Here is a 24,344-nt window from a genome sequence, read left to right on the forward strand (position 1 = left end):
GTATTTTGCATGCATAAATAAAGAAAACATGCACAACGTTTCAGCAATTAAGAGTAAAGAATTCTTTGCAATGATTAAATTGTTTGTGTTTTGGTAGTTGCATGAATTTGTAGGCCTATCTTGTACCTTTTATAGGCTTATACTTACTTCCCTTGGTGCAAAGCCAGGCAAATAGATTTGTTTTCCCTTTCAGTTTTCAGCAAGATTATGAAGGTTAGCCTGAAAATATAATTACTGGATAACATAAAGTGTAGTTTTACTCTCAAGTCATCTATAGATTCCATGAAGTTGCACACTATTGACTGCTAACAAAAGGCACCTGAATGTGATATTACACTTCACTGAACAAGCCTGTCACTTTGATCAGTCACACGTAAATTCATCACCATGGATAGCATCACAAAAGGTCAGTGAAAACACTGGTGGATTTCAATCAAATTCTTACAATTGCTAAAAAAATGTTTTTTAAGTAAAATCTTTTTTAAAAATTAAACTTTGCATTATTCATTTGCAAGAAACCTCTAATTTAGGACAAAACTGAACTTTTGGGATGCTTAGAATATTTGATTTAAAAGATTAATGTGCATTTATTCAATTTTCCACCTGCTCCAATTATAGCCAAGATGTTTGGTGTTCACATTTTGTTTCTTCCATTTTACATTGGAACTATACCCAACAACTTACTATATCTAACAAGTAATAAGTAACAACCCTCCGACCATGTGCTGAAATGATCCCATACTAACCTCAGGAGACATTGTTTTACTAAGCAGGCTTTCCCTAAATTTTAGCTGGAATTTCTATTGCAGTATAAAACAACCCCCCCCCCCCTACACACACACACACACACACAATTTTAGTGTCAAATGTATTGGCTAATCAACTTCATTTGCAGTTGCTAATGCATGACTATAGGGTTTCTTCAATTCCATGCAAATTCTTCACATCCCCCTGACGATCAGTCTCTAGGCTAATGTGTCGGCCTATCTTGAAAACTGGTTTCAATTAAGCTTCAGGTCTTTATTAAGAGTGCAAAAAGAGATAGCTCTTGGGCAAGTGAAGGTAGATAAAATCTGCAACATCCACGCACATTTGCCAATATCAGATGCCAATATCTGGGGTTCAGAAGTCTGCATGAGTTAGTCTGAACTAATTTAAGAAAACAAAGTAAATACAACGATTTATTGTTTTCATTTTAAGAGGTAGGTAAACTGGCTTTTGAGTTCACTGAAGCTCAAAAAGTCAATAAAGAATAATTATGAAGGTAACGACTTTTTCCCAGTGAAGGACAGTTCAGACTGAGGTCCTTCATCACCTGTGTAAGCAAAGAGCTTATGAAATTCTCAGAGCTGAAATTAATTTATGTTCAAAATAGTAGATGTTTAAATAATAACATTAATCCCATGGGGTTCTAAAGTTCTGGCAGTGAGATCAATTATTTTACCTTAAATTTCCTCACTTCATTGTTTCCATAGCAACAACAGGAAATGCAAACAGATATATCATTAATGCAGTGTCCATTAGTATTAAAATGCTTTGCTACTGGAATGCTGGACTTGACAAATCCTTAGTTCTGATGTTCTGAAATGATGAGCCTTCTCTTGGTTTCTCCGATGTACAGCTGCTTACATCTCTTGCAAGGGATACAATGTACATCTCCTGAAGTGAGGCACTAGGAATGACTGATAACAATTGATAATTTAGTGACTGTGTCAATAAATTCACATGGTGCTTTAGAGACATCAGTCATATTTGATTGATCATTTATGTCATGCATGATGAGCATGCCTTTGATGTTTTTGTCTTGTCTGTAGGAGATCAGTGGAGGTTCCTTAAAAAGTGGTGCAATCTCTGGAGGATTGTGAATTGTTTAAGTATATTAACCACTATTATTTGTAGGAAGATAAGTTAGCAACAAAGGAATTCTTATTGTCCCAGAAATAAATTGTTTATAGATAGATTGTAGATTGATCAAGCGAAGTCATCATCCCTGACTATCTTAGGAAATTCACACATTTTTTAGTTTTCTGGAGGAAGTCTTCTCATTGCAAATGTGTTTAAGGTTTCATAGCTGGAAATGGAATTTTTGCAGGTTTTGGGACGTGAGAAGTTGTATTGTAAATAAGAATGAGAATATGTACGTTTATAATGGATGGTTGTATTTAAACCAGAATTTAAACCATGGCCACTAGATGACCCCCAAAAGTGCATGAAATGCACTGGATCCAGTCATGTAGGATGTATTATATTTTTAGATACTTTATTCATTTTTTTTAATATGTTATATCATCTTCCATGATACAAGAAAGCCCAACTGAACTAATTAGTGTCAACAACATATCGATCTTACAGTGATGTCAAATCACTTTGAGCCCCGGAAACAGATTCTAATGAGAAAATGCAATATTGAGATAGTTTGAAAGAGGAAGAATACTAAATTTAGGATTGTTTTCTCATTTTGAAAGTTTTCAATAATCATGCATATTTATATTTTACTGGTGAACCAATGTGGTTATCTTGTTACATGTCAATTCTGTTCATATTGTCTGTTCATTATGTATTTACTGAGGGAGGTACTGTTTAAGTTATTTAAGTTAAATTGTAGTTTAATGTTGTTTTGAAGTTTTGCACGGTGCAATTTTAAACCAAGTGCAATTAAAGTTGTAACTTGTTTGCAGTAAATACATTGTCTGCTGGTTTATTTTTATTACTTTTTGAGTGTACCAAGTTCAGTATGTCACTTAGCATTGTGCCACTTTAAATATTAAAATTCAAACATCAGACCACTATTGTGTTTGCTAACTTTTAAGATTGAAAACCATAGAAGGCTAAAAACTCGTCAGACCTGACACTGATTTGGTTTAAACACCACAGTTTACACCACAGCTTAAACACCACAGCAGGAATTATCATGCATTATCGGTAGTGCTGGAGCAAAGTATGTGAAGAGTCTTAACTTATGAGGGTAAAGATTGGACAATAGATTGAAAAATGTCGCTGAGAAAATGTGATATAGCAACAAGCAACAAAAGATAGGATGACACTTCTCTAAATCTAACTGGCATTGATACTTTTTCCCCCTCAAACCCCCCCCCTCCTCACGAATGTTCACCAGGCGGTGCTAACGAGTCAGAAACAAAGCTGCGTCTGTGTCCTCGCCGCGCTGCAAGCGAAACGCTCCGCTCGGCAGTTCAGTTGCAGTAGTGCTGGCGCTGTCTCGGACCAAAGTTGTCCCGGAATAAGGACAGCACGCATGTGCCGTAAACCCGGATGTAATATTATTAGCTACTGCATCAGAAACAGTGGCTAATAATAATAATAAAAAAAAACCTAAAATAGGTCAGCTTGCATTCGCCACTTTTGTCTTTGCCTGGTCCTCAAAGCCCCATACATTTGGACTGACGTGCACAACTATAGGAAAGGATATGTTGGACGTTATAGCTACATTTCATTTTTCACAGTGGAATACCTTAGTCGATGAACGCCTTGATCAGGGGATTGTTTAGCTGCAATAAGCCCTTTTTTGCAGTCATTCTGTGAGCAGTAGAATGGACTTTCATGGTAAAAAGTATGAACGTGGAAGCAACTGGTCCGAACCAGAGGTGGTGGAACTTTTACAGCTCTGGTCGGACGAAGCGGTGCAGAATGAGCTGGAGAGCTGTCTCAGAAACCAGCACGTTTTCAACCGCATAGCAGTTGCTTTGCATGGACGAGGGATCTACCGTACCGGAGACCAATGTAGGGAGAAAATAAAAAAACTGAAGCTGGAATACCGTCGTATCAAAGAAAATCAAAAGACCCTACGCGGTGGGAGAGCATGGAAATTTTACGAGGTAATAGATCGCGTGTTAAGCAATCGAGCCACCTCTTCCTCTTACTGTACCATGTGGGGCAGTGCGTCCGTGCACCAGGTACCCCCGGGCTCCTCGAGTTCAGAGCCGTACTCGCACGGTAGTCCGCACGGCTCGGCCTTCGCGAATGCCGCCGCAGGCACGTTCATGTTCCACCGGCCACCCAACCCAGGCGAGCTCCTGGAGGTCAAGCGCGAAGACCTGACCGCGGACGAGGAGCTGCTGAGCTGCGCCCCGACGCCGCGGCCGGAGCTGCTGTATCAGATCGGCTCCGAGGATGAGCACGACGCTGACAGCAAGTCGGCCGGACCCGACGCAGAGGAGTTCGGCGAGATGGCGAGAGGGGGGGGCGCCGCTCACGCAGGGAGCTCCCCTTCAGGTGCAGTACAGACTATGATGAATAATTACACGAGTCATAGGAATTTCATAAAACCGTCCAGCTTATTTATAGCGCTTGGTCTATATGTAATCGTATATGTCTACAGTGCCGCAGTGACACTGTGGACCCTACTAATGTAATGAGCGTAATGTTAATTGGCTTCTTCTCCTCACATCACTAATTAAAACGTCTCCGTTACTCTGAAATGGGCTATAGCAGCAATTACAGCAGAGAAAATAATGAAATATGCACAGTGACCAGGCTCTGTACACCACTAGCAGGATCAGGGAATTGCTGCTTTAGTCTGACACAAGCACTTGCAGGACCTTGAGCTTTGTCCTAAGAAAGTTCCACAGCTTCAGTTCCCTTTGAACTGTTGGACGTCAGAACTCACATTACTAGTCTGTAGACAGTATAAAAGAACAGTCTTGTAAATCATTGCCCAACTGTAGTGCAGACATGATGTATGGAGGCCCTGAAGGGGTAGAATATAGTAGAATTAGGTATGCCTGTGGAATTGGCTAAAAACTGCCCTTTTTTGTAATGGAATTATTGTTAACAAGGATTTTGTTTTAAAATATTCTTCGAATATTTAGACATCTTTACTCAACAGTATGGTATCAGCTCTTCCATGCACCTTAGAGTCGGTGTTCTAGCCACACTTTATAACGAATTTTTGAAAGGCTCAGCATAGTCTGTTTTTTTACAAAATATGCTCTGTCACAGCTTGATTTTACGTCTGTCATCACAAAATTCTTCTTATTCCCACAGCTTTCAGTGAGCATAACGTGGCTGGCTCTTCCGGCACAGGCGTTTCCCCAGCAACAGCTGCCGTGGTGAACAGAGACAGAGGCAGCCACAGTGACACAGAGGATCCTAAGGGTTCCGGGACGTTCCGTCAAAGGAAGCGGCGCCGGGCGGGGCGGGCTGGCAGGGGCGGAATGGGAGGGAGCAGATTGCTGGAGAGCGCGCTGGCGGGTTTCCTCAGCTGGCAGCGGGTAATGGAAGAGAGGTACCTCTCTCTGGAGGAGGCCAGGCTTCAGCAGGAGGTGCGGGCCGAGGAGCGCAGGGAGCAGCAGGAGGAGAGGCGAGCCAAACAGGAGCGGGAGCACGAGCTGCGTCTCCTTTCCATATTCGCAGGGGCCCTGACAGCTGTCGGAGGCGGGACGAACCAGGACGGCGCCGTCCCCTGCACGGACGCCTCCGGTTCCCCTTCGGCTCCTGCTGAGGAGGAGCCGGAACCGGTGCCTGCCCCTGAGCAGGCCCCTTCTCCACAGCCGGCACAGCATCCATCTCCAGGCCTTTCCACGGTCACTCCGGCACCCGGGATGCTGTGGGCCGATCAGGCTCTCCAGCTCAGCGTTTACCTGTCCGGCCGAGGCAACAACATCCGGCGGCACCAGGGTATCCTGCAAGAGGGCTACACTCTGTACTACGCCAACCAGCATGATGAAAGCTGCAACCCTGGTGTAAGTCCCACTGCATGTGTGCTGCCGGTGCTGTGTAAACCTCGCTTTTGGAACCTCGCTTTCCTGATTGTGTGTTTGCATTTAGCACCAGAGCTGTTTGCTTATAGCCTTCCTTAATGTGTTTACAGATAACGGTACAGTAATGCCTGTTTGTGCACTATATTTGGAAATAATAGCCTGGATTTCTTTTTAACATGCGTGCAAGAGTTATATTGTTAGTCTTTATTGTTTGTGTCCTTCTCTTTCAGGGTATAATTAATATGGGAACGAGTGAGAACAAGCTTTGCTTTGACCTACTGAAGGAACGGGTGAGGCGTTTTGAGTGGGACTCACCCAGAGAAGTTTATGCCTGTTTAATATGATGGATAGTAGTTATTATAGCTCAAGAACCAGTTCTGGCAAAGTGATGTGCTGCATGTGGCATTGATTGGTTCATGGTTTCTGCCATAGCTGGCCCAGCCTGACATGCTACTCATGGAACCATGTCTCCTGCAGTACCCAGACTGGAAAGGACATCGCTTGTATGAAAACTTTCAGTCTTTTGAAAACTTTTCATGTGGTAATGCGTATAAAAGTTTGCACCAAATTAGATGTGATGATTTTGTGAACAGCATGAATAGCTGAGCCTGTCAAATGTCGTCTTCCCTTCGATTTTATAGTAGTGATGTTATTAATGCAGTGAATGCCTTCTGGTTTTCACAGCCTGAGAGAGGAAGTGGCCAAGTTCCTATCAGAGCACTGCTGTCCTTCAAGCCCACTAGATGCAGACAATGTGAGTTTCTTCTTATGAGTTCAGCAGTATCAGCAAAAGTGTTGCTGTGATGGTTAGATTTCCTCTTTCTTAAAAAAAAAAAAAGTCTGTCTGCTCTGTGTGTGTGTGTGTGTGTGTGTGTGTGTGTGTGTGTGTGTGTGTGTGTGTGTGTGTGTGTGTGTGTGTTAGGTTGTTGTAATGAACGGCTGTGGGTCTCTCTTCTGTGCTGTGGCAGCTGTGCTCTGTGATCCTGATGGTAAGAGCACATATGGCTAGAATCTTTACCCATACTGCTATAGGAGCACACTCTTTTGGATAAATCACTTGCTATCTCTGTATGACATTCAGACCAATGAGTTTACATTTATGTTAATGTGCCTATTGATTGTGTGGGTGGGTGGGTCTTTTGCAGATGCAATCCTCATCCCAACCCCATTTTATGGCGTGATCACCGAGGATGTTTCTTTGTACAGCGGTGTGAAACTCTATCATGTTCCTCTTGACAGTAAGGTACTTCTCAAGAGTTCCTTGTAGAGTCAATGTATATTCACTGTGTGTGCCTTTTTTGTGGCATGGTATATGAGTTTTATGCAGTGTTTTTCTTCAGCCTCTGGGAAAAGACAGACCATTCCACCTCACTGCTGAGAAACTGGACCAAGCTCTTCAAAGGGCAAAACATCAGGTGATTCATGGAGCAAATAACTTCACATACATGCTGGCTACAAATGCCCACGTTCACATATAAAAAAAGACTTTTCTTGTTTTCTGCAGGGAGTGAATGTAAGGGCGCTTGTGTTGATTAACCCCCACAATCCTCTGGGAGAGATCTACACTTCTGAAGAGATGAACAGCTTTCTGAAGTTTGCCAAAGAGTTAGTTTACTACATACTTGTCCAGTGATGAACTACACATGCCTGGTTTTTCTGTGTTTGGATGCTGTTTGAGAGAGACCCAGTAAGATTATGGGAGCACCTAAATGTTCTGCCTTTTTCCATGTGGAATGTTAAAATAACTTTTTAAGGATTGCCAGTGGTGTGCAAATGGACATTGTTGCTACATGCTTACATTTAGTGTATTTAAGCCAAACACTGCTGAAAGGGTAGTTGTGCTGCTGTTAGAGTGTTCATTAAGACAGCAGTTATCCTCTAACGGCTCCAAAAACAATGCTTTTTGCAATTTTTGTATTCGTTCACACTATTTATTGTTTATGGCACAGGCATGTACTGCATGTTATAGTGGATGAGATCTACATGCTGTCCGTGTTTGGGGAGGATATCACTTTTCACAGTGTCCTCAGTTTGGACAGGTAATGGGCACGTGAAGAGTAGTTCCAAGATTTTTCAATCACCTTTCGGTCTGAAGTGTTAAGCACCTATAGTAAGGATGCTGTCTTCCAACAGGCTGCCAGACCCTCAGAGAACTCATGTTATTTGGGGGCTTAGCAAGGTGAGACCGAAGAGGGACATGCCTCTGTCTAAGTTCTGGAATTTCCTCTTCCATGCCAGAGATCCCACTAAGCCAAATCTCACTGCGTGTTGCGGCATTTCACTGTGTGTATAGGACTTTGCCATGGCCGGTGTGCGCGTGGGTGTGGTCTACTCTGAGAATACGGATCTGGTGCAGGCCCTGGATCGTCTGGGCAACCTTCATGGAGTGGGAGGACCTACACAGCACCAGGTGGCCCTGATGCTGAGAGACCACGGTACGGAAACTGTCCCCGGTTAGCCGGGGTTTAGGTGACCAACCTTTAAATGTGGAATTATGTTATAATGAGGCAGCTATAGAGCACTCAGTAGTTTCATGCAAAACTCCTCCTGCTGATCCATGACACGCGAGTCCAGTTTCAGTATTTTTGATGATGAGACCACACACATTCTTAGATTTCCTGTGGGCTGTGCTGATGTTTTCAGAGTGGGTGAATGACGTGTTTCTGCCGGAGAACAGACGCAGGCTGCGCGAGGCACATGGCTTTGTGTCCAGCCAGCTGACGAAGCTGGGCATCCCTTACTTGCACAGGGGTGCTGGCTTCTTTATCTGGGCTGACTTCAGCAAGGTGAGCAGCCCATGGGAGCATTGTACAATGGGTATATGAACGTGTTTAGCTGTAGTGCGCAATTGAATCATGCCAAGCTGAAATATGGTTGGCAACAGTCCACCCTTGGTGTTGAAGTGGTGCAGTCTGACTCTATATTCTATATATGATTCTATATACATCCTGAATATCATTAGGGAAGTAATGTTAAAGGAGATGATTAAACGGGACCAGAACAAATCATGGCGCAGATCATAAATGCTTCTACTATTAGGCATAAGGACTTTTGTAAAAACTAGCCACCATGTTGCCACCACTGGTTTGTCCACAGTCTCCTCCTTATTCCTCCACGCATCTCTTTGCCCTTGACTGTTTCGTGCTGTGCGTTCTCTCGCTCCTTCTACCTGGGTGGAGCACTCGTTCATTCCCTTCTTCTTTGCTCCTGTCTTGTCCGGCGGTGCATCTCTCTCCTGACAGTCGTTCTCTGAACAGAGTCCTTTCTGTCTCCTGTTTTCCTTAGAACGGGCTTATCAAACTTCCTGTGGTTGTGTTTTAGGTGTTTTTGGAGTCCAGGGCTTGGACTGTCTGCCTCTGATTATTTTCTCATATTGTCTTTTTTTAGTGAGTTTGTTTTAGTCTCGTTGCATTTCACCTTTTCTACATATGGCAAATGATGAATTTGTGAGGATAGTGTCACCAGTATTATTATTTGAATGTTTTTAAGAACTTTTTTTTTTCCCCTAAATGTAGTTAGAATACCCAAATTACTTCTTTTTTAATGTTATAATTTTTTTTATTTATAAAATTAACATTAAGTAACCATGAAGTGCAGGGGTTCACAGCTCTCTCGTTACTCAATTGCAGCATTAATCTGATGTATGTGAACTTTGCAGTCAACTGTACTATGCAGCTGATGTTTCTGCACACATGGGTGGTTTTGGTGAGGGCTTTGGAGCTTGGGGCAAGGCCATGCTTCTCTTTGATGCTCAACACTACATGAACGTGTGGCTGTCAGACCCTCTGCCACAGGCTACTGAACATGAATAACTAACTAATCTGCTGCTCTGGCTCTCATCACCACCATGACCTCTGGCGTTCTTGTGCAGTCTTCACTGAGAGCATTTTTCTCATTAGGTTTTGATCTTCAGTGTCCTCTTTCATATTCCAACGGGGTCGCCCATTCGTGCCCTCGTCCTCAGTGTGTCATCTTGGGTTGGATTACTCGTGCTGCCTTTCTCGGCGCCCCCGAGGTCGCCGAGTATCCGCTTCTTAAGGGCCTCAGTCTCTGCTTCCTCCCTCATGACCCACGCTTCTCATATCCTGATTAATCACACACAACTATCCAAGGCTGCCTAGCTAGGTCACACTCTACAGTGTCCAGTGTTAGTCTGGGTTAGTTGCTGATGCTGTTGTATTGTTTTTATCACAGCTTCAGGTAGCTAATATATAATAGACGTTTATGTCCACCAAATAGCATCATGTAAACTGCACACTAAAAATGTCAAACTCTTCTTTTTGTCGCAGACCTTGGAGCTCACATACTGTGACCTGCAATAATGGGCAAACGGACAAACAACATCCCAGCTTTAAAATGGCTGCCGTTGTCTAGCTATACAACATGCATCTGTCAATTTTTATAGAGGGCTTTAGCTTGAGGGTCGGTGTGCATTATCTTTCTCTCTCTCTCTTTCCTTTGTGCTTTTTACAATAATTTAACGTTAAATTTAAATGCACTTAATATAAAATGCATTTATTATATCTTATTTATGACATTTTGACTGTATATATAAAATATAATGCATACATAAATATACATATCCACAGACCCTCTCTGAGCCCTTTATAAAGTATACACATATTTACTCAGACTTGCAACTCAATATTAAGTGACTTCTAAACATTGCATGACATCTACAAAATATATGACAGACTGCTGTGGCCAGTCATGTATAAAATAGATGTCATCGGTTCTGTATTTTTAATTGGTAAGCTTTTGCTTAGCATCGTGTACTTCACTTGAAAGCTTTGGCTTGGTTAGTACTGACTTTAGTAAGGGTCTGCGGTACTGACGGTGGTGTGTGTTTGTGTGTGTGTTTGTACACCAGTATCTAAAGGAGCACAGTTTCACAGAGGAGCTACGTTTGTGGAGGTGCTTTCTGACGCACAGGGTTCTGCTAAGCTGTGGACAGGCCTTTAGCTGTTCCTCACCAGGCTGGTTCCGCATCGTGTTCTCGGATCAGCAGCGCCGCCTCCAGCTCGGTCTGTTCACACTCTGTTCTATGACGCACTTTTTAAAATGTTTTCGTTGTTGTTCCTTATGAACGCCTTGGTACGCTTATGCAAATTGATGTTAGGCGGGCGTTGTTTGTGTGCCATTCTTCTCTCAGGCCTAGAGAGGATCAGGGAGACTTTAGAGGAGCTCCAGGGCTCCAGCTCCATGGCTGACTGCGAGGGCAGCGAAGGAGACGTAGGGGAGGGCTGCCGACCAACAGAGACGATTACAGAAACAGAGGGAAAAAGCGATGAGGACAATACCAAAGACGCAACAAGTGAGCCCTTCAGTACGCCAACAATAGTGCATTGTGGAGGAACTGGAGCTGAGGCAAAAAGATCATCATTGGCTGATGAGGATTTTGGGATTTTCAACGGCCAATCCTCTTCTAACTCTGAGAGCCTGGACTCCCTAATTGGTGCTCTGCGACGACAGATCCACTCCTCTAACTGGCTAGAGAAGAACAGGCCAGAATTGGCTCCTGGAGAGGACCTGACACAAATGAATGTTTTTAAAGATCTGTTGGACAGAGCCAGGATGTAATGGCACTTTGGAGTTCAGCATTCCTCAGTGCCAAGGCCACTGGGTTTTTAGTTCTGTGTAAGTAAATCTGTAGGTTTTTTTTACTGTGTTAATTAAATGAGTTTAGCACACTGGTAGCTAAAATGTTTTTTTAAATAAAAATAATAAACAATACATCAGATTTCGCAGCTGTATATTAAAATGAAGTATATGTATTTTGATGAGGTACAGATGATTTTCCTCCACACTTTTTTTCTTTTTCCATGCTTTTGTTTAGGGTCTTGTAGGACTCTTCTAGGCCTTTGCGATATCCCACACAAGTCTTCCAGAATTAAACGGCTTTAAATGATTGATTTTTACTCTTCAAAGGGCTCTTTTTGTTTCTGGCTCTTTTGTTCTTTTGTTGTACTTTAGTAGTTTGTGTGATTTGCATTATTGCGATATGTAATGTCAGGATACCAACACTTTAAACTTTAAATTAAAGTGTAGCTCTTTTTAAAATGTGTATTCTTTTATGAGGTTAGTGTTAGTGCTAACTGAACAGGAAGTAAGTGTGTGGGTTTCCACTGAGCCCACTTTCAGAATGTAGAGTGGCCTTTTCTTTCCCGTGTATGTACACTTGTTGCCATGACGACAAGACAGCTTAATAAACAATGTTCGTGACCTTAACCATAATCTGTCCCACCTCTGCTGTCAGTAATGACATCACTGATGGAAGACTGAGAAGAATGACAGTTGTACCAGTATGAGTAGGTGCATCTACAGTTTGTCAGGCCTCCAAAGTGCGGTTAAGTGTAGCTACAGTCCATGTGCTGTCAGGCCTCCATGGTGTGTCTATAGTCCGTTTGTTGGCAGACCTCAACGGTGTTCATACAGTCCGTGTGTTGTCAGGTCTCCATGGTGTACCTACGGTCCAGGTGTTGTCAGGACTGACAGGACGTACAACTTGTCAGGACGTACAACTTGTGTTTTGCCAAGGCTCCTCAGAGCAGGTAGGTGTACCTATAGTGTGTGTTGCCAGGTGTCCTCAGAGTGGGTAGGTGTACTTATAGTGTGTGTTGCCAGATCTCCATCTGCTCATGTACAGTCATGTTTCAAAGGCAATTTCTCCCCTTTACAAATACAAAGATGAACTGTAATATTTCACTCTACAAATCTCAGTTTGAGTCAAATGGGTTTTTGGGGGAATCTAAGCATTTGGTGCGTGGGTGGGTGGGTGGGTTAGCTAGGGAGATTCCACTTAGGCTGGGATCTCACCTCTCCAGTGTCACGTTAGTCATGCAAGGGGGAAGAGAGACTGGCATGCTTGACGAGTGCGTGTCTGTCATTACCTCACCATTTCACTCTCATTTCATGAGCGTGATCTTCAGTGTGCAGATGCGCTCTCTTTCTCTACAGCATGTACAGTAGGCAGGGAAACTCCTTCAGAATTTTACTCCAACTGAACTCATCTTAAGGTAGGAATGACAAGTCTTAAATGTTATTTGTCATTACCATACAAAGTGACACTGTCAGATATGGCCATAATCATACCTTGATGGTGTTCTGATTGCTCTATTACACTGGCCATCTTAACCTTTATTATTGGTGGGGAATGTTTATCAAATTACTTCACATGCAAAAGTTTCATCTTTTGTTAATTTCCGTATCCCTCCTTGCCAATTTTCTCTTTGTAAATGTTCTGCTTGTATTTTTAAATAGGGCACAATGAAAGGACCAGAGCTAGTGGATTCGGCAAGCCGCTTTCGATTCGTTGAATCCTGCCTGGGCTTGGTGGGCTGCCTGTGTGTCAGCTATGCTGTGTGGACAGATGACTGGCTGGACAAGAGAGGACTGTGGGAGACCAGGACTGTTTCAAATAATACTAGCAGCTGGTCTGAGGAGCAGATCATTCAAGGTGAGTGGCTCTCATCTACCAGATGGACACGTCAGCCACGTTTGGTGGAGTGTCACTTCTGACTGGATCTTTCTGTATGCAGTTTCCTTCCCTTTTTGATGGTTGTTATTCATGTGTAGTTTAATTAATCATAAGAGTACTGCCATGACAGTGTAAATGGTGAGAGATTTCAGAAGCCCCATGAATGCAGTACATTTCATGGGAATTTTGAAATATTTGCAGGTGCTGGCTTGTTGAACTACGAATTAAGAAGCTACTAGATACTTCAGGCAAAAGAAGGAATAAATATCTCTTAATTAAGTGTTTACTCTAGAGTAGCAATTTCTTGCATTTTGCACATGCTCTTAGACTGCACAACTTACCATCATGTTATAGGAGGTAGGAGTGCGTAGTTTTAGGAGTCTTGCCCATGGATAACATGGAGCACTTGCACAGACAGAGTCTGAACCCCATTCCCCCAGAGGGGAGGCAGTATCGTTACCCACTACACTATACCATGTTAGTAAAGCAGCACTACGTACACTATGTTAGTAACGCAAGCTTGAGTGTAAAAAACCTTAGGAAGACTTTGGTTTTCCAGCATTGTGACTGGACTGAATTTTTCTATCTGCGGGGAGTGGGCTGGAAGGTGGCTCTGCACTCACTGGCATGCTGAGACATGCATCAACGGCATTTAGAAAAGGGCCTTTTGGCGGAATGTCCCATACCTTTTACACACTTATGCAAGAAGGAAGATTGACTACCAGAGACCAGATGTTTGTTCTGGGTTTTCTCTGTACTCATACCCAGAACTCAGCTTGAGGCTGTTGTGTGTAATGACAAGGCAATTAATCTGTCATTATAAACAGTCATGCCTCACACAGTGAAGATCTATGTAGACGTATTTCTCAGATGGGTCGTTATAAAGATCTGAATGTTTTGCCTCATTATAATAACTTTCAGTCTATCTGAAATGCATGCACTTAATGTTAGCTTTGTGTTAGGGAGATTTTCGGGTGATAAGCTATATTGTCATAAACAGGTTGTTGGGCTCAGAGGGTTTTTTCTGCCCTCTCTTTCCTCATGGCTGTAAGCTCTGGAATTCTGTGCCTCGTGTTTGCCCTCTGCTGGACGTCTCAAACAGTGCACTCATATTCCAACATGCGCTCCCTGCTGATGTCAGGGCAGGGACTCTACCCCACCACCCTGCTCCTCATCACCCTGACACCCACAGGTCAGTATTAACACACCGACCTGCAGACCTCATCTCACATAACCTTTCCATGATATTCCCTTGAGAAAGTGAAATTTAAAACAAAAGTCCACGTTGTCTGTCTAAAGTGAAACCTAGTGTTTATTTCGTAGCCCAGATCCTTCACCCGAAAAATAACCCTCCAAGCTGTTAGTGACCCTTCCTCACGTCTCGTTACAGGATTCTTTTTTCTCCTCAGCTGGGCACTCTTCAGCCATGAGCATGTCACTGACATCCGTGATGACATCACACGCCTTGGCTCCTCCTACTGGCTAGGTGCCACGGGCTGGGCTCTGCTACTGGCCGTGGTGCCAGCTGTGTTCCTGGTGGAGCAGTGCATGGTGACGGATTCCCTGCCAGACACGATGAGGGCAACCAACGGGTGGTGGAATGCACCCTAGGTCGCGTACTCTTGCTCATTCATTGACAGCCGCCATCTCGGGGGCAGACATAATGACATGGGGATCAGAAGGCTCATGTCAGCTCTCTGAGTGGAACAACTGAGAGACGTGCTGTGTCAAATGACTGCTACTGTTTCAGAACCTGGAACTCTCACAGCCAATAGGAGGACTGAGTGGGTGTTTGGCAGCAGGCAGTCGAGGGAAACACTGCACTTAAGTAGCTGCGTACTTAAAAAGGTGCCACCTGGGATGGTTCATGATGTACTGTTCCAGAAGCACTGTGGATGGCTTATTGCACTTTACAAAAGAACTGTCAAGGCCTAAAGGAGAACATGAACAACATTTTATTTGGGAACCAACATTAACATACTTATTTATTAAAAAACATTCTTAATACTTAATTATGCCTAAGTTCATATATTTCCCATTTTTTCTGAATCGCATAGTGAATGGTGAAAACTGAGTTGATAATTTTAAAACTACATTTTGTAACTAATACAGTACTCGGGTACATTTAGATTAGAAAGCCATAGATGTGTCAAATATTTGTAGTTTGGATGGTATTTGTATGATTTCATGGGTAAGTTGATCAGATGAGGCAAGGCATTAAACAGTGGCCTCGTCTGGTTGTTCTTGGGTATAACATTCAGTTTTACTGAGCGTATGGTGAATGCTACACACTAGTCCTATTATTATTTACATTATTTTTTTTTTTTACTAATAGAATGGTTTATGCTTTGTTTTTGTATTGATAAAACCAACTAAATAAAGCATCATAGGTAGTTTTGCTAAACTACATGAGTTTATGGGTTTCTCTAGTTATTTGTCCTGTTTCTGTTTTCACTGAATCCAAACGACAGCCTTGCTTTACAACTGTGCAGCCTCAGAAACATTTCCTCACGACATTTCCTTGATCAATGGCCCTTTGCATCGAGAGCTGTGGGGTGGTGGGTTCCTGTTCTCTGCGTGTAGACCACAGCATCTCATCCAACTCCTCAGCTAATTAAAGCTCTGAGCGCCAAGCAGGAAAGACAACAGACCCATTCCCCGCATCCGTCCCCCCACCGCACAGGGGGCCCCTGGCCCAGGCAGCATGCGGCGAACTCCCTCCCAAGGACAGACGTGCTGGAACACCCTCTCTCCCAGTGGCATTGCTTTTATCCTATAAACTCTTATTTAGAGCAGCACTTTGAAGCAGATATGAGGGATGCCTGCCGTGTGTCACCGGGCTGCTTGCAGCAGGCACCAGATGTCTTGGTGTCTGCCGAGAGAGGAGGGAGGAGACCGGCAGGAACCGGAGGAAACGAGGAGAGAGAGGAAGTCACTGAGCCCATGTTTACTTTTTGATCCTGCCAAAGTGGAGAAGAATGAACTGGATCTGGCTCGGCTAATTCTGCATTAATCAGGTACTCCACTAATTAAAAGGCAGTTCCGCCTTGTTAGCGGTGGCTAATGAGTTTGTTATTAAATCCACTGAGGACCTTTTTTTTTTTTTTTAAATTTACCAACAGGATAACGCTTAATTGGCATTTGAATGGGAGCGAAGTGTCCTTGAAGGTCATGACAGCAGGGTTGTTTAGTGTGTACAGAATGACAACCAAACCTCCCTCTAAATGAGCATCAAAGCCATCATGCGTGTGTGTGTGGACATAAACTAGCTTCCACATTTTTAAATATGAGGGCAATTTTTGGTATGACAATTCCCAGAGGGGATCCATTTTACATAATGTCACTCTCCACACTCTCATTTACTTTAATCATTTCTGGTTTAGACTGACGCGCCCCTCTTCCGTCCTCCAGCATGGCTGTGAAAAGCTGTTCTTTGTCCTCTGTATCCTTAAAGATACAGTAAAACTTACTGAAGGCTGCTTCTTAGATGTCATTCCGAAACTACTATACAACCAAATGAAGCATTGTGAAGAAAGTCAGGATGTAGTGCTGGCATTACTGTTTCTAAGAAAGTGTTTCTCTCAGGAGTCCAAACAATGCAGTTCACTGCTGTTCCATTGGGATCTATTTCATGGTCCTGTAGGAACATGACCTGGTCCTGCACACCTGATTCTACTCAAGAAAAACTGAATAATTTTCTGTGTTAAAACAGACATGTTCAAAGAGAAAACCTTCCTCCCAGAGATCCTGGGAACACCGAGATAGACTGTGGATATAGATGCCATTGTTGCAGACATATTAAGCTCCACTTGAAATGTATTGGACAAGCATTTTCTAACGAAAGGCAGAGAAAGGACTATACTGATATATGTTGTGCATTAACATATTAATTAGGGGGTGGAGTCCTCTATTATGACCATCTGTCAGCTGTGACACTGTGATTGAGTGGCAGTGAGGCCACACCCACTCACACAGTAGGTGTCGCAGAACATAGTCTGGGCCCTGTCAAACTCTTCATATCAATTAAAGGCCAATTAGGGAGCCACAGCCCTCTAATTATGCTGCTGCTTTGCATCCCCTGAGAAAAAGAATGTGTGTTTACTGATCTAAATAAATAAAGACACAGACTGCCAAGGCTGGCCTTAATCAGATTTTCAGAGCTGTAAGGTTTTTTTTTTGGTTTTTTTTTTCCCTTTTTAAAATTTATTTATTTTTTTGTACTGTTGAGAGAGACAAAATGCATTTCTCTGGTTACTCCATTTGGTGGAGCTGTTGTAATTTGTCGAATAGAATTGTATGAAATGTGAAAAAAGCAACCCCACCAATTTCTTTCCTTTGGACAAATAATGAAATCAGAGTGGGCTGTTTCAAGCTGAAGGCGAATGTGTATTCGTTTATGTGTGTCTGTGGCTCTATGTATATGTGTGTGCACGTATACATGTGTATGTTAGCAACTATGTGAACTGGTTCATCTGTTCCAGCATGCAGGCAAATTCAGACAAATTATTCTCACTTATAAAAAGCAGGGCAGGATCCAGGAATGTGATGAATTATGGGAAGGTTTGCATGCAGGCTTGACACTGTGGTATGAACCTAATTGGACTAAAGACTTAACAGCTTGGCTGACATGTACCTTTGGTTTGGAACACAGAGCGAGACAGTCTGAGACTGTGAGTTTCAGCTCATAAATAGAAGCTCGGAAAGAAATGGTGAGATGGGGAGAATGTGAGGAGACGCTGGAGACGAGTGGAGAACAGGACTGATTTGGAGCTGTTTTCAGGCTGGCCTGCGTGTGACCGGTCTGCGCTGCCTCTCCTGCAGACATCCTTTTCTCCACGGGCTTCACATCTTCGGCTTGCCCGCAATACAATCTTCCCACGGGCCCTCGTCACTTCTCACTATATAGCCAAAGACTAATGATAAGTGTTTATTCATCTTTTTCTCTCCACAGAACGCTTGCACCAAAGCGTTCTTCTGTTACCCATCACGTACATTGCTGCACGCCACAATTTATATAGGAGTATTACAGGTTATGTCTAAGGTATGCTGAACTGGTCATTTGCATAAGCCAAAGACTGATGCTTTCATTTCTTTCCTTGGCCCACTGATGGAGTACTGAGCAGAATGGGCTCCTTCTACACTTGGTCCACTCTGATGTGATCAGATTTGCTCAGTTATAGCCCACACCTTAATCTCTGGGTACCCTCGCAGGACGTCCTCTGCCTGTCTTTTCCTGTGGACACATGCTTAGAGGTGCCACTTTGTCTTCACCACGGGAGTAGTTAGCTAATGTCATCTTTGTCCTGGTAGTTCCAGCTGTGTGGAGTCTGCCTCAGTGTTTACAGGCTGTAAAAGGGAAAGCTTCACTCTCTGGACTAAGACAGTTTAGTACTTTCCACCTCTTTGATTAAAGTAAAGGTTTTGGTAAGTGAGCCTGGTTTGGGATTACAGTCAGGGAACAGTGCACAGCCCTAGTGCGTCGTCTCTGGAGGGAGAGGCTGACGCAGTCAGGGTCAGGCTGCTCATCTTTTTCTTTCTTTCATTTCTGGGCTTTGCAAAGCACTACGTGTTCCTCCCTTGGAATCTTAAACATGTCTTTGCTCTTCAGGACGGAGGTCCCGGCGAGGTTACCCCTGCTGATTGCATTCCGTACCGAGACAGAGAATACGAAAGTAATCACGGGTCAGTTGGGGCTTTGTAGTTTGAATGTATATGTGAGATTCGTGCATGCACGCTTTCCTCTGGAGGATGGCACACAAAGAAGGATTCCATGCTTAGCTCCATAAACGACGACGCGTCAAGTCCAGACTCTCCTGTCAAACAATCTCCCTCACCTCTGCATATCTGTACCACTGTGGGCAGCCTCAAATTTCAATATAAATTACCTGGTTAAGTGAGAAGTACTGCCTTACAAAGTACACTCTCAGCGTGGCTCCATGTGTGTGCGTAACCAACTAAATTCATATCCAAGCGTCAGCGCTTATATTAAAGACGCGTAAAAGCACTGACGGTCTTTTGTGTGCATGTCCTCAAAATGTCTCTCCACGCGTACGCCTGCTCATCACACGTCCGCCCGTTACAATGAAGCCGTGAGAGTCTTGTTCTCACGGCTCCGTTCACGCTTGGGCAAGGATAGACGCAGCTTCTCTCTTATCACTCCCCTGTGTGACCAGTGAAATTAAATTACAAATATAATCACTCCACACCAGGCTCCCTTCCCGTAGCCCCCTGTCCCATTACTCTGCTTTGCATATAGAGTAGCGCGCCTTTGGAGACGTGCGCCTCCGCGGCTAGATAGCGGCGCTCAAACGTCCGGCGCGCACAATAGACTCTGTCCTACCTGCAGCGTAGCCACCGCGGGGTTTTACTGCGACGATGAATCGCGGCAAAGCGGGAAAGGTTGGGGGTGGCGGAGGGGGTTGAGAAGTATGAGGCAGAAATACAGCAGTGCGCCAACTTGCTCACAGGTGGGACTCTTCCTGCACCCTTCGTCAGTACATTCATTCCAAACGCCTCCTCTGCAAGGTGGACTGAACTCCTGCGAGCCCTGTGTGTGCATTTGTGTGTGTGTGTGTGTGTGTGTGTGTGTGAGGGTGCATGGAGTCGCTCTTCTTCAAGGAATAAGACAGACTCCACCTGTTTTACATCCACCTGCTGATTATTTGTAAGACTATTCATCAATACTATCATGCTATGACTGACAGGTGTTCACACACACACAAACTCTCCCTCCACCTTCCTTTCTTCTCTGTTGTCCATGACATAGGATAAAAGGATTTCACATGTAATAGTGTTAGGTGAGCTAAAGATTAAATCGTAACTTGACATACAGATCATCTGAAGTGTAAATACATGTGCCCTTACATAGCCTGTCTCTCTGTCTGTCTCTTGCACACATAAACAAATCCACACTCACAGAGACACAGTGGTGGGAAATTCTTCGGTACAATGCCTGCCGTTTCAGTTTTCCGTGATGCCAGAATCACCTCAAGTGAAATCATAGTTACAGCCCTCATGTTTTTGCATCAGACCGAATAAATAGTGGCTCCTTTTCTCCCACTGTTCTCCCCCTATCCATCTGTGGCTGTTTGAGTGAGAGGGAATGAAAAGCCTTCATCTCTTCATTAGAGTGATGAGAGAGAGAGAGAACATATGGATATTTGCATCACCATTATAATAAACTGCCATTGTGAAACCCTCTCTTGAAAAATCTCTTTGTTTTCCTATTGCCTCAGTTCAGTCAGATGCATTACTGTACACACAGGACTCATACCTGACGAAAACTCCCCTGGCACGGCAGCATTCCACTCTGCGAGTAAGACCCTCAGGCAGCCGTCCTCTGAAGAGCTCCGACCCAGGGAGTGAGGGCCCGGGAGCATGGTGGCCTTTCCCTCTGATCTACGCCAACCTAAATCACTCAGCGGAGTCGCTCCTCGCTCTGTCCGCCGGCCTGTTGTAGAGCGTTCACAGTCTCCGTACGCCATCGCTGGGTTTGACAGATGCTCCCGGAGCCCTGCAACCACCGTGCTTGTCAATGTCAGGTTGCTCTGAGGCCGGGTCTGGAAGGTGAAAAGCCCCCCCCCAGCTCAGCCACCGCGTTATAATTACAGCGTGAATTGATTTAAAGATCAGTCTGTTTAAGTGCGGGCGGCATCCACGCCGGTGTCAGCCGCCTCCATTGTCTCTGTGGCTGAGGTGTGACATGCGCGCCACTGAAAAGACCATGACTGCCCTGGCATTTTCTATAATGGACTTTTTAGTGAAAGGATGGGAAGGTGATAAGCGGCTCCGTGCCAGCGAGCGTCTTTGCTCTGAGTCGACAGCAGCGGGCACAGTTGTGGCTAGCTGTCCTGTTCAACGAAGTTGGTCTTTTCCCTAGCAGACACAAAGGGTCTTTTTAGGCTCTGCCAAACAACACTGACAACACACACACATGCACAGCCAAAAGGACAAAGAAAGTTTTAGGTACATCTGTGTGTGAGCTTTTGCATGTGCTAACAGTATCAAAGACCATTAATCTCCTGGCTGGGCCATGGCTGTTTAAACCAGCACCATTCTCACTAAAAAAAGAATGTAAAAAAGAGTCCCCCTGATGAAGGAAGCACAAAGTCGATGATTAAACGCCACATAAATCCGAAGAGGGGCTGGGATGCTGCGGCGTGGCCCCCGGCTCCAGTGAGCCTGCGTCTCACTGGGGGAGATGCAGATTTAATTAAGGCAGAATTAAAGAGCATTGTTATTCTGATTACAGACGCCCAGCTCCGTTTCCCCCGGCACCGCTCTGATGGCCCCGCGATCTGCCGCATGCTTTTCATTTCTTACAGTTTATTTAGAGTACATAAGACCCATCTGGAGGTTCTTCTCTCTCTCTCTCTCTCTCTCTCTCACACACACACACTCACACACTCACACACATGCTTCTTAATGCCTGTTTGTTCCAGGGAGCAAACAAAGCCTTTAGGAAGCATCCCTTTGCCTCAGAGACTCTTTTTCCTCAGCTGCTGGCAGGAAGGGCAGCATCTATGCTGCATATAGATGGACTGGTGCCACATGAGAAGTTAATTGAATGCCTGCTTGAAGGAGAAACTAACTGTGTGGTGAAGAGCAGATACTGACCCCAGGGCTTGGAAGCAGCTCACTAGGCATAAGAGTACTGTACCGGTGTGTGTGTGTGTGTCCTGTGCCAGTCAGACAGGGCAGGCAGGCAGCACTGGCTTCTGAATGCATTAGTCACCAGAGAGAGAGAGAGAGAGAGAGAGAGAGAGAGAGAGAGAGAGAGAGAGAGAGAGAGACTGAGAAAAGATAAGAAATTGTGGGTTATCTTAAGAGCAGGATACTGCCTCTGTTGTGTCTTGTTCTGATCGTTGAGTGTCATGCCCTGCAACTGTGTGTGAGTGTGTTTTTAATGTGAGTATGTGTATATGTGTGTGTCTGTATGTGTTTATCCCAAAATCTGTTCTTGCATTCTAGACAATATTGAGATATAAGCATTCAACAGCATTGCGATATAAGTAGTATGGCCAACTGGATGATGTTGTATACATATATTATTTTGCTATTATAGTAGCATCATTGCTACTCCACTGGTTTTTATGATTGGAGTAGTAATAATGCTGTTGGTACCACCTTTCCTTATAAAGAAACTGTAAAGAAAATCAGTGCTGTTTGTAAAGCAACCACTTGATCGAGGCCAGGAGAGTGGTTTAGCATTTACACCATTACATTACATTCACAACAAAAACAGACAGACAGTCAGACAGATAGAGAGAGCACGCGGGTAATGAATGGCCAGCATCCTGATAAGGGCATTAATGATTATTAGGCAGGGCGGAGGGAAGGCGGATGAGTAGCGAGGATGGAGCGAGGGAAAAAGATAGATGAGCAGCCTGGAAGTGGATAGGACAGCGAAAGAAGCATTCAGGCAGCTACCTCTGACAAATGACACCTCACTGGGGGCCACTGTTTGGAATGGTAATTTACAAAATAAACTTTGAGGAAAAGAAGATTGGGGTAAGGAAGAGGAGTGTGAGAGAGAAAGAGAGAGAGAGAAAGAGAAAGAAATGAGGGCATGCAAAGAATAATGGGGAGTTGAACTTGTTTAACCTGCTGGAGTCTGCCTTTCATTTTCCCAGAAGAACAATTATTCTTGATTCAAAATGATAAATCATCTGCTTAAAAAAAAAAAATCAATCTACTCCTGTAAGCGTGAGAGATGTGAATGATGAATCTCTCCTAGGCCCAATGACAGGTATATATGTGAAAATATGACAGACTGCAGACACTGAGAATGTGCATGCAAGGGAGCACACGTTAATTGTCCAAATATTAATTACTTAATATGAACAGAAGGAGACACAACATTCATGACAGCAACAATAGTCTTCGTTGTCTGATAGAGCTCTCTCTAAGTTTATCTTAGTCACACTATATTTCATATAATATTAATCCATATATCTTCCCATGAGCTATACCATATGGCAAGCTTATCTCTTAAGACCACCATGGTGATTTACTTTAGGTTCACTTTCTGTGTAGTTCCACACTCACAGACTATCATTTCTCAGAAGTGAGGACATCTTTTCCTCTCTGGTTAGCTTACATCAGTCCTTACTGACTCCACAACAAGAAAAAGCACAGAACTGGCCTCAGATCAGCATTAAAGGGCTACCTCCAGGTCCTCCACGGTCGCTCAGCAGGTGTACTGTTCAGTTGGCGATAACTGTAACAAACCCATCTAAACAACAGCCCTTTCCTCTCCACCTACCCCAACTCCACCAAGCACACAATGACATTCGTCTCCATGCCAGGTGGCTGTCAGCACAAGACATTTTTCCCATAAATCAAACTGCCGGTGGGCTTATCAATAACAAGTCAATTAGCAGTCGAGGGGAGATGAGGGCGGGGTCTCTGGGGGTCACTGCTTGTTTGTTAGGCAGACATCTGTAGCTTTGTCCTCTTCATCACAAAGGTGGTTCCATCACACTCGCCTCTCCGGGGAAATGACAGACTATTCCGGGCCTAACTCCATCTTGCATTCTAAGCACACACACGCACAAATGCACTCACTTTGACTAAAGAGTGTATTCATTGTGTCTATCCTCTATGTCTTTCAGGTTCTTTCGATTTATTTCTACCACATGAAGGACATGACAATAATGATATGAGACAAAATTGGCATTTCCACTACCCCTTCTCCACAATTTATGACTTGGCCCAACATACTTACTGCAGCACTCCCCTTAGCATATGAATTAGCTTCCCTCAAGCCCTACAAATATCTCTGAGTCAGTCTTTCAGATGCTGAACTTGTCATTAATCCTGTACAGTAGTAATGATGCGCAACACAGGCTGAGACCAAAGGGAGAGCCTGCAGCCACCGACTGTGCATCTAATAAGTTGGCTGAGAGATCCAGCACAGCAGAGCGCAGTCCTGCAGAGAGCAGAGCAGATTAATCCACTGCCTGAATTCAAACAAGGCTGATTCTTGCACAAATATGCCCGTCGCTCTGTGGAGACGAGCGAGTCATTCCCTCTCATTAATGCTTGTCCTCGCCACCAACATGGATAGAATTCCACCAGGAGCGGAAATGAAGCCTCGCGCAAATGCGATTCCGGTGTAAAGAGCCCGTAACAAAAGCGGAGCGGCAGAG

General features: G+C 44.1%; 1 protein-coding gene across 6 annotated transcripts; it reads left to right on the top strand.

Annotated features, from left to right (window-relative positions):
• Positions 1–3,247: 3,247 nt before the first annotated feature.
• Positions 3,248–15,601, top strand: accs (1-aminocyclopropane-1-carboxylate synthase homolog (Arabidopsis)(non-functional)). 6 transcript variants are annotated; one of them, XR_003411927.3, is made up of 20 exons: positions 3,248–4,230; positions 5,002–5,699; positions 5,948–6,007; positions 6,150–6,220; positions 6,402–6,471; positions 6,640–6,706; positions 6,863–6,960; positions 7,058–7,132; positions 7,222–7,322; positions 7,667–7,756; positions 7,851–7,896; positions 8,011–8,152; positions 8,361–8,503; positions 10,588–10,741; positions 10,870–11,354; positions 12,168–12,268; positions 12,675–12,733; positions 12,978–13,173; positions 14,195–14,386; positions 14,585–15,601. XR_003411927.3 is itself a non-coding variant. In XM_027028665.3 (15 exons), exons 1-15 carry the CDS (start codon positions 3,549–3,551, stop codon positions 11,295–11,297), a joined length of 2,925 nt encoding a protein of 974 aa, XP_026884466.2. In that variant the 5' UTR covers positions 3,248–3,548; the 3' UTR covers positions 11,298–11,945. The 6 variants fall into 6 exon arrangements, 1 of the variants encoding a protein (XP_026884466.2); XR_003411929.3 differs by having other exon boundaries at positions 14,604–15,601; XR_003411930.3 differs by having other exon boundaries at positions 14,247–14,386.
• The last annotated feature ends 8,743 nt before the right edge of the window (positions 15,602–24,344 follow it).

Source organism: Electrophorus electricus, chromosome 4 (genome assembly GCF_041902795.1).
Source record: "Electrophorus electricus isolate QZ-2024a chromosome 4, ASM4190279v1, whole genome shotgun sequence".
In the NCBI taxonomy this organism is placed as follows: Eukaryota; Metazoa; Chordata; class Actinopteri; order Gymnotiformes; family Gymnotidae; genus Electrophorus; species Electrophorus electricus.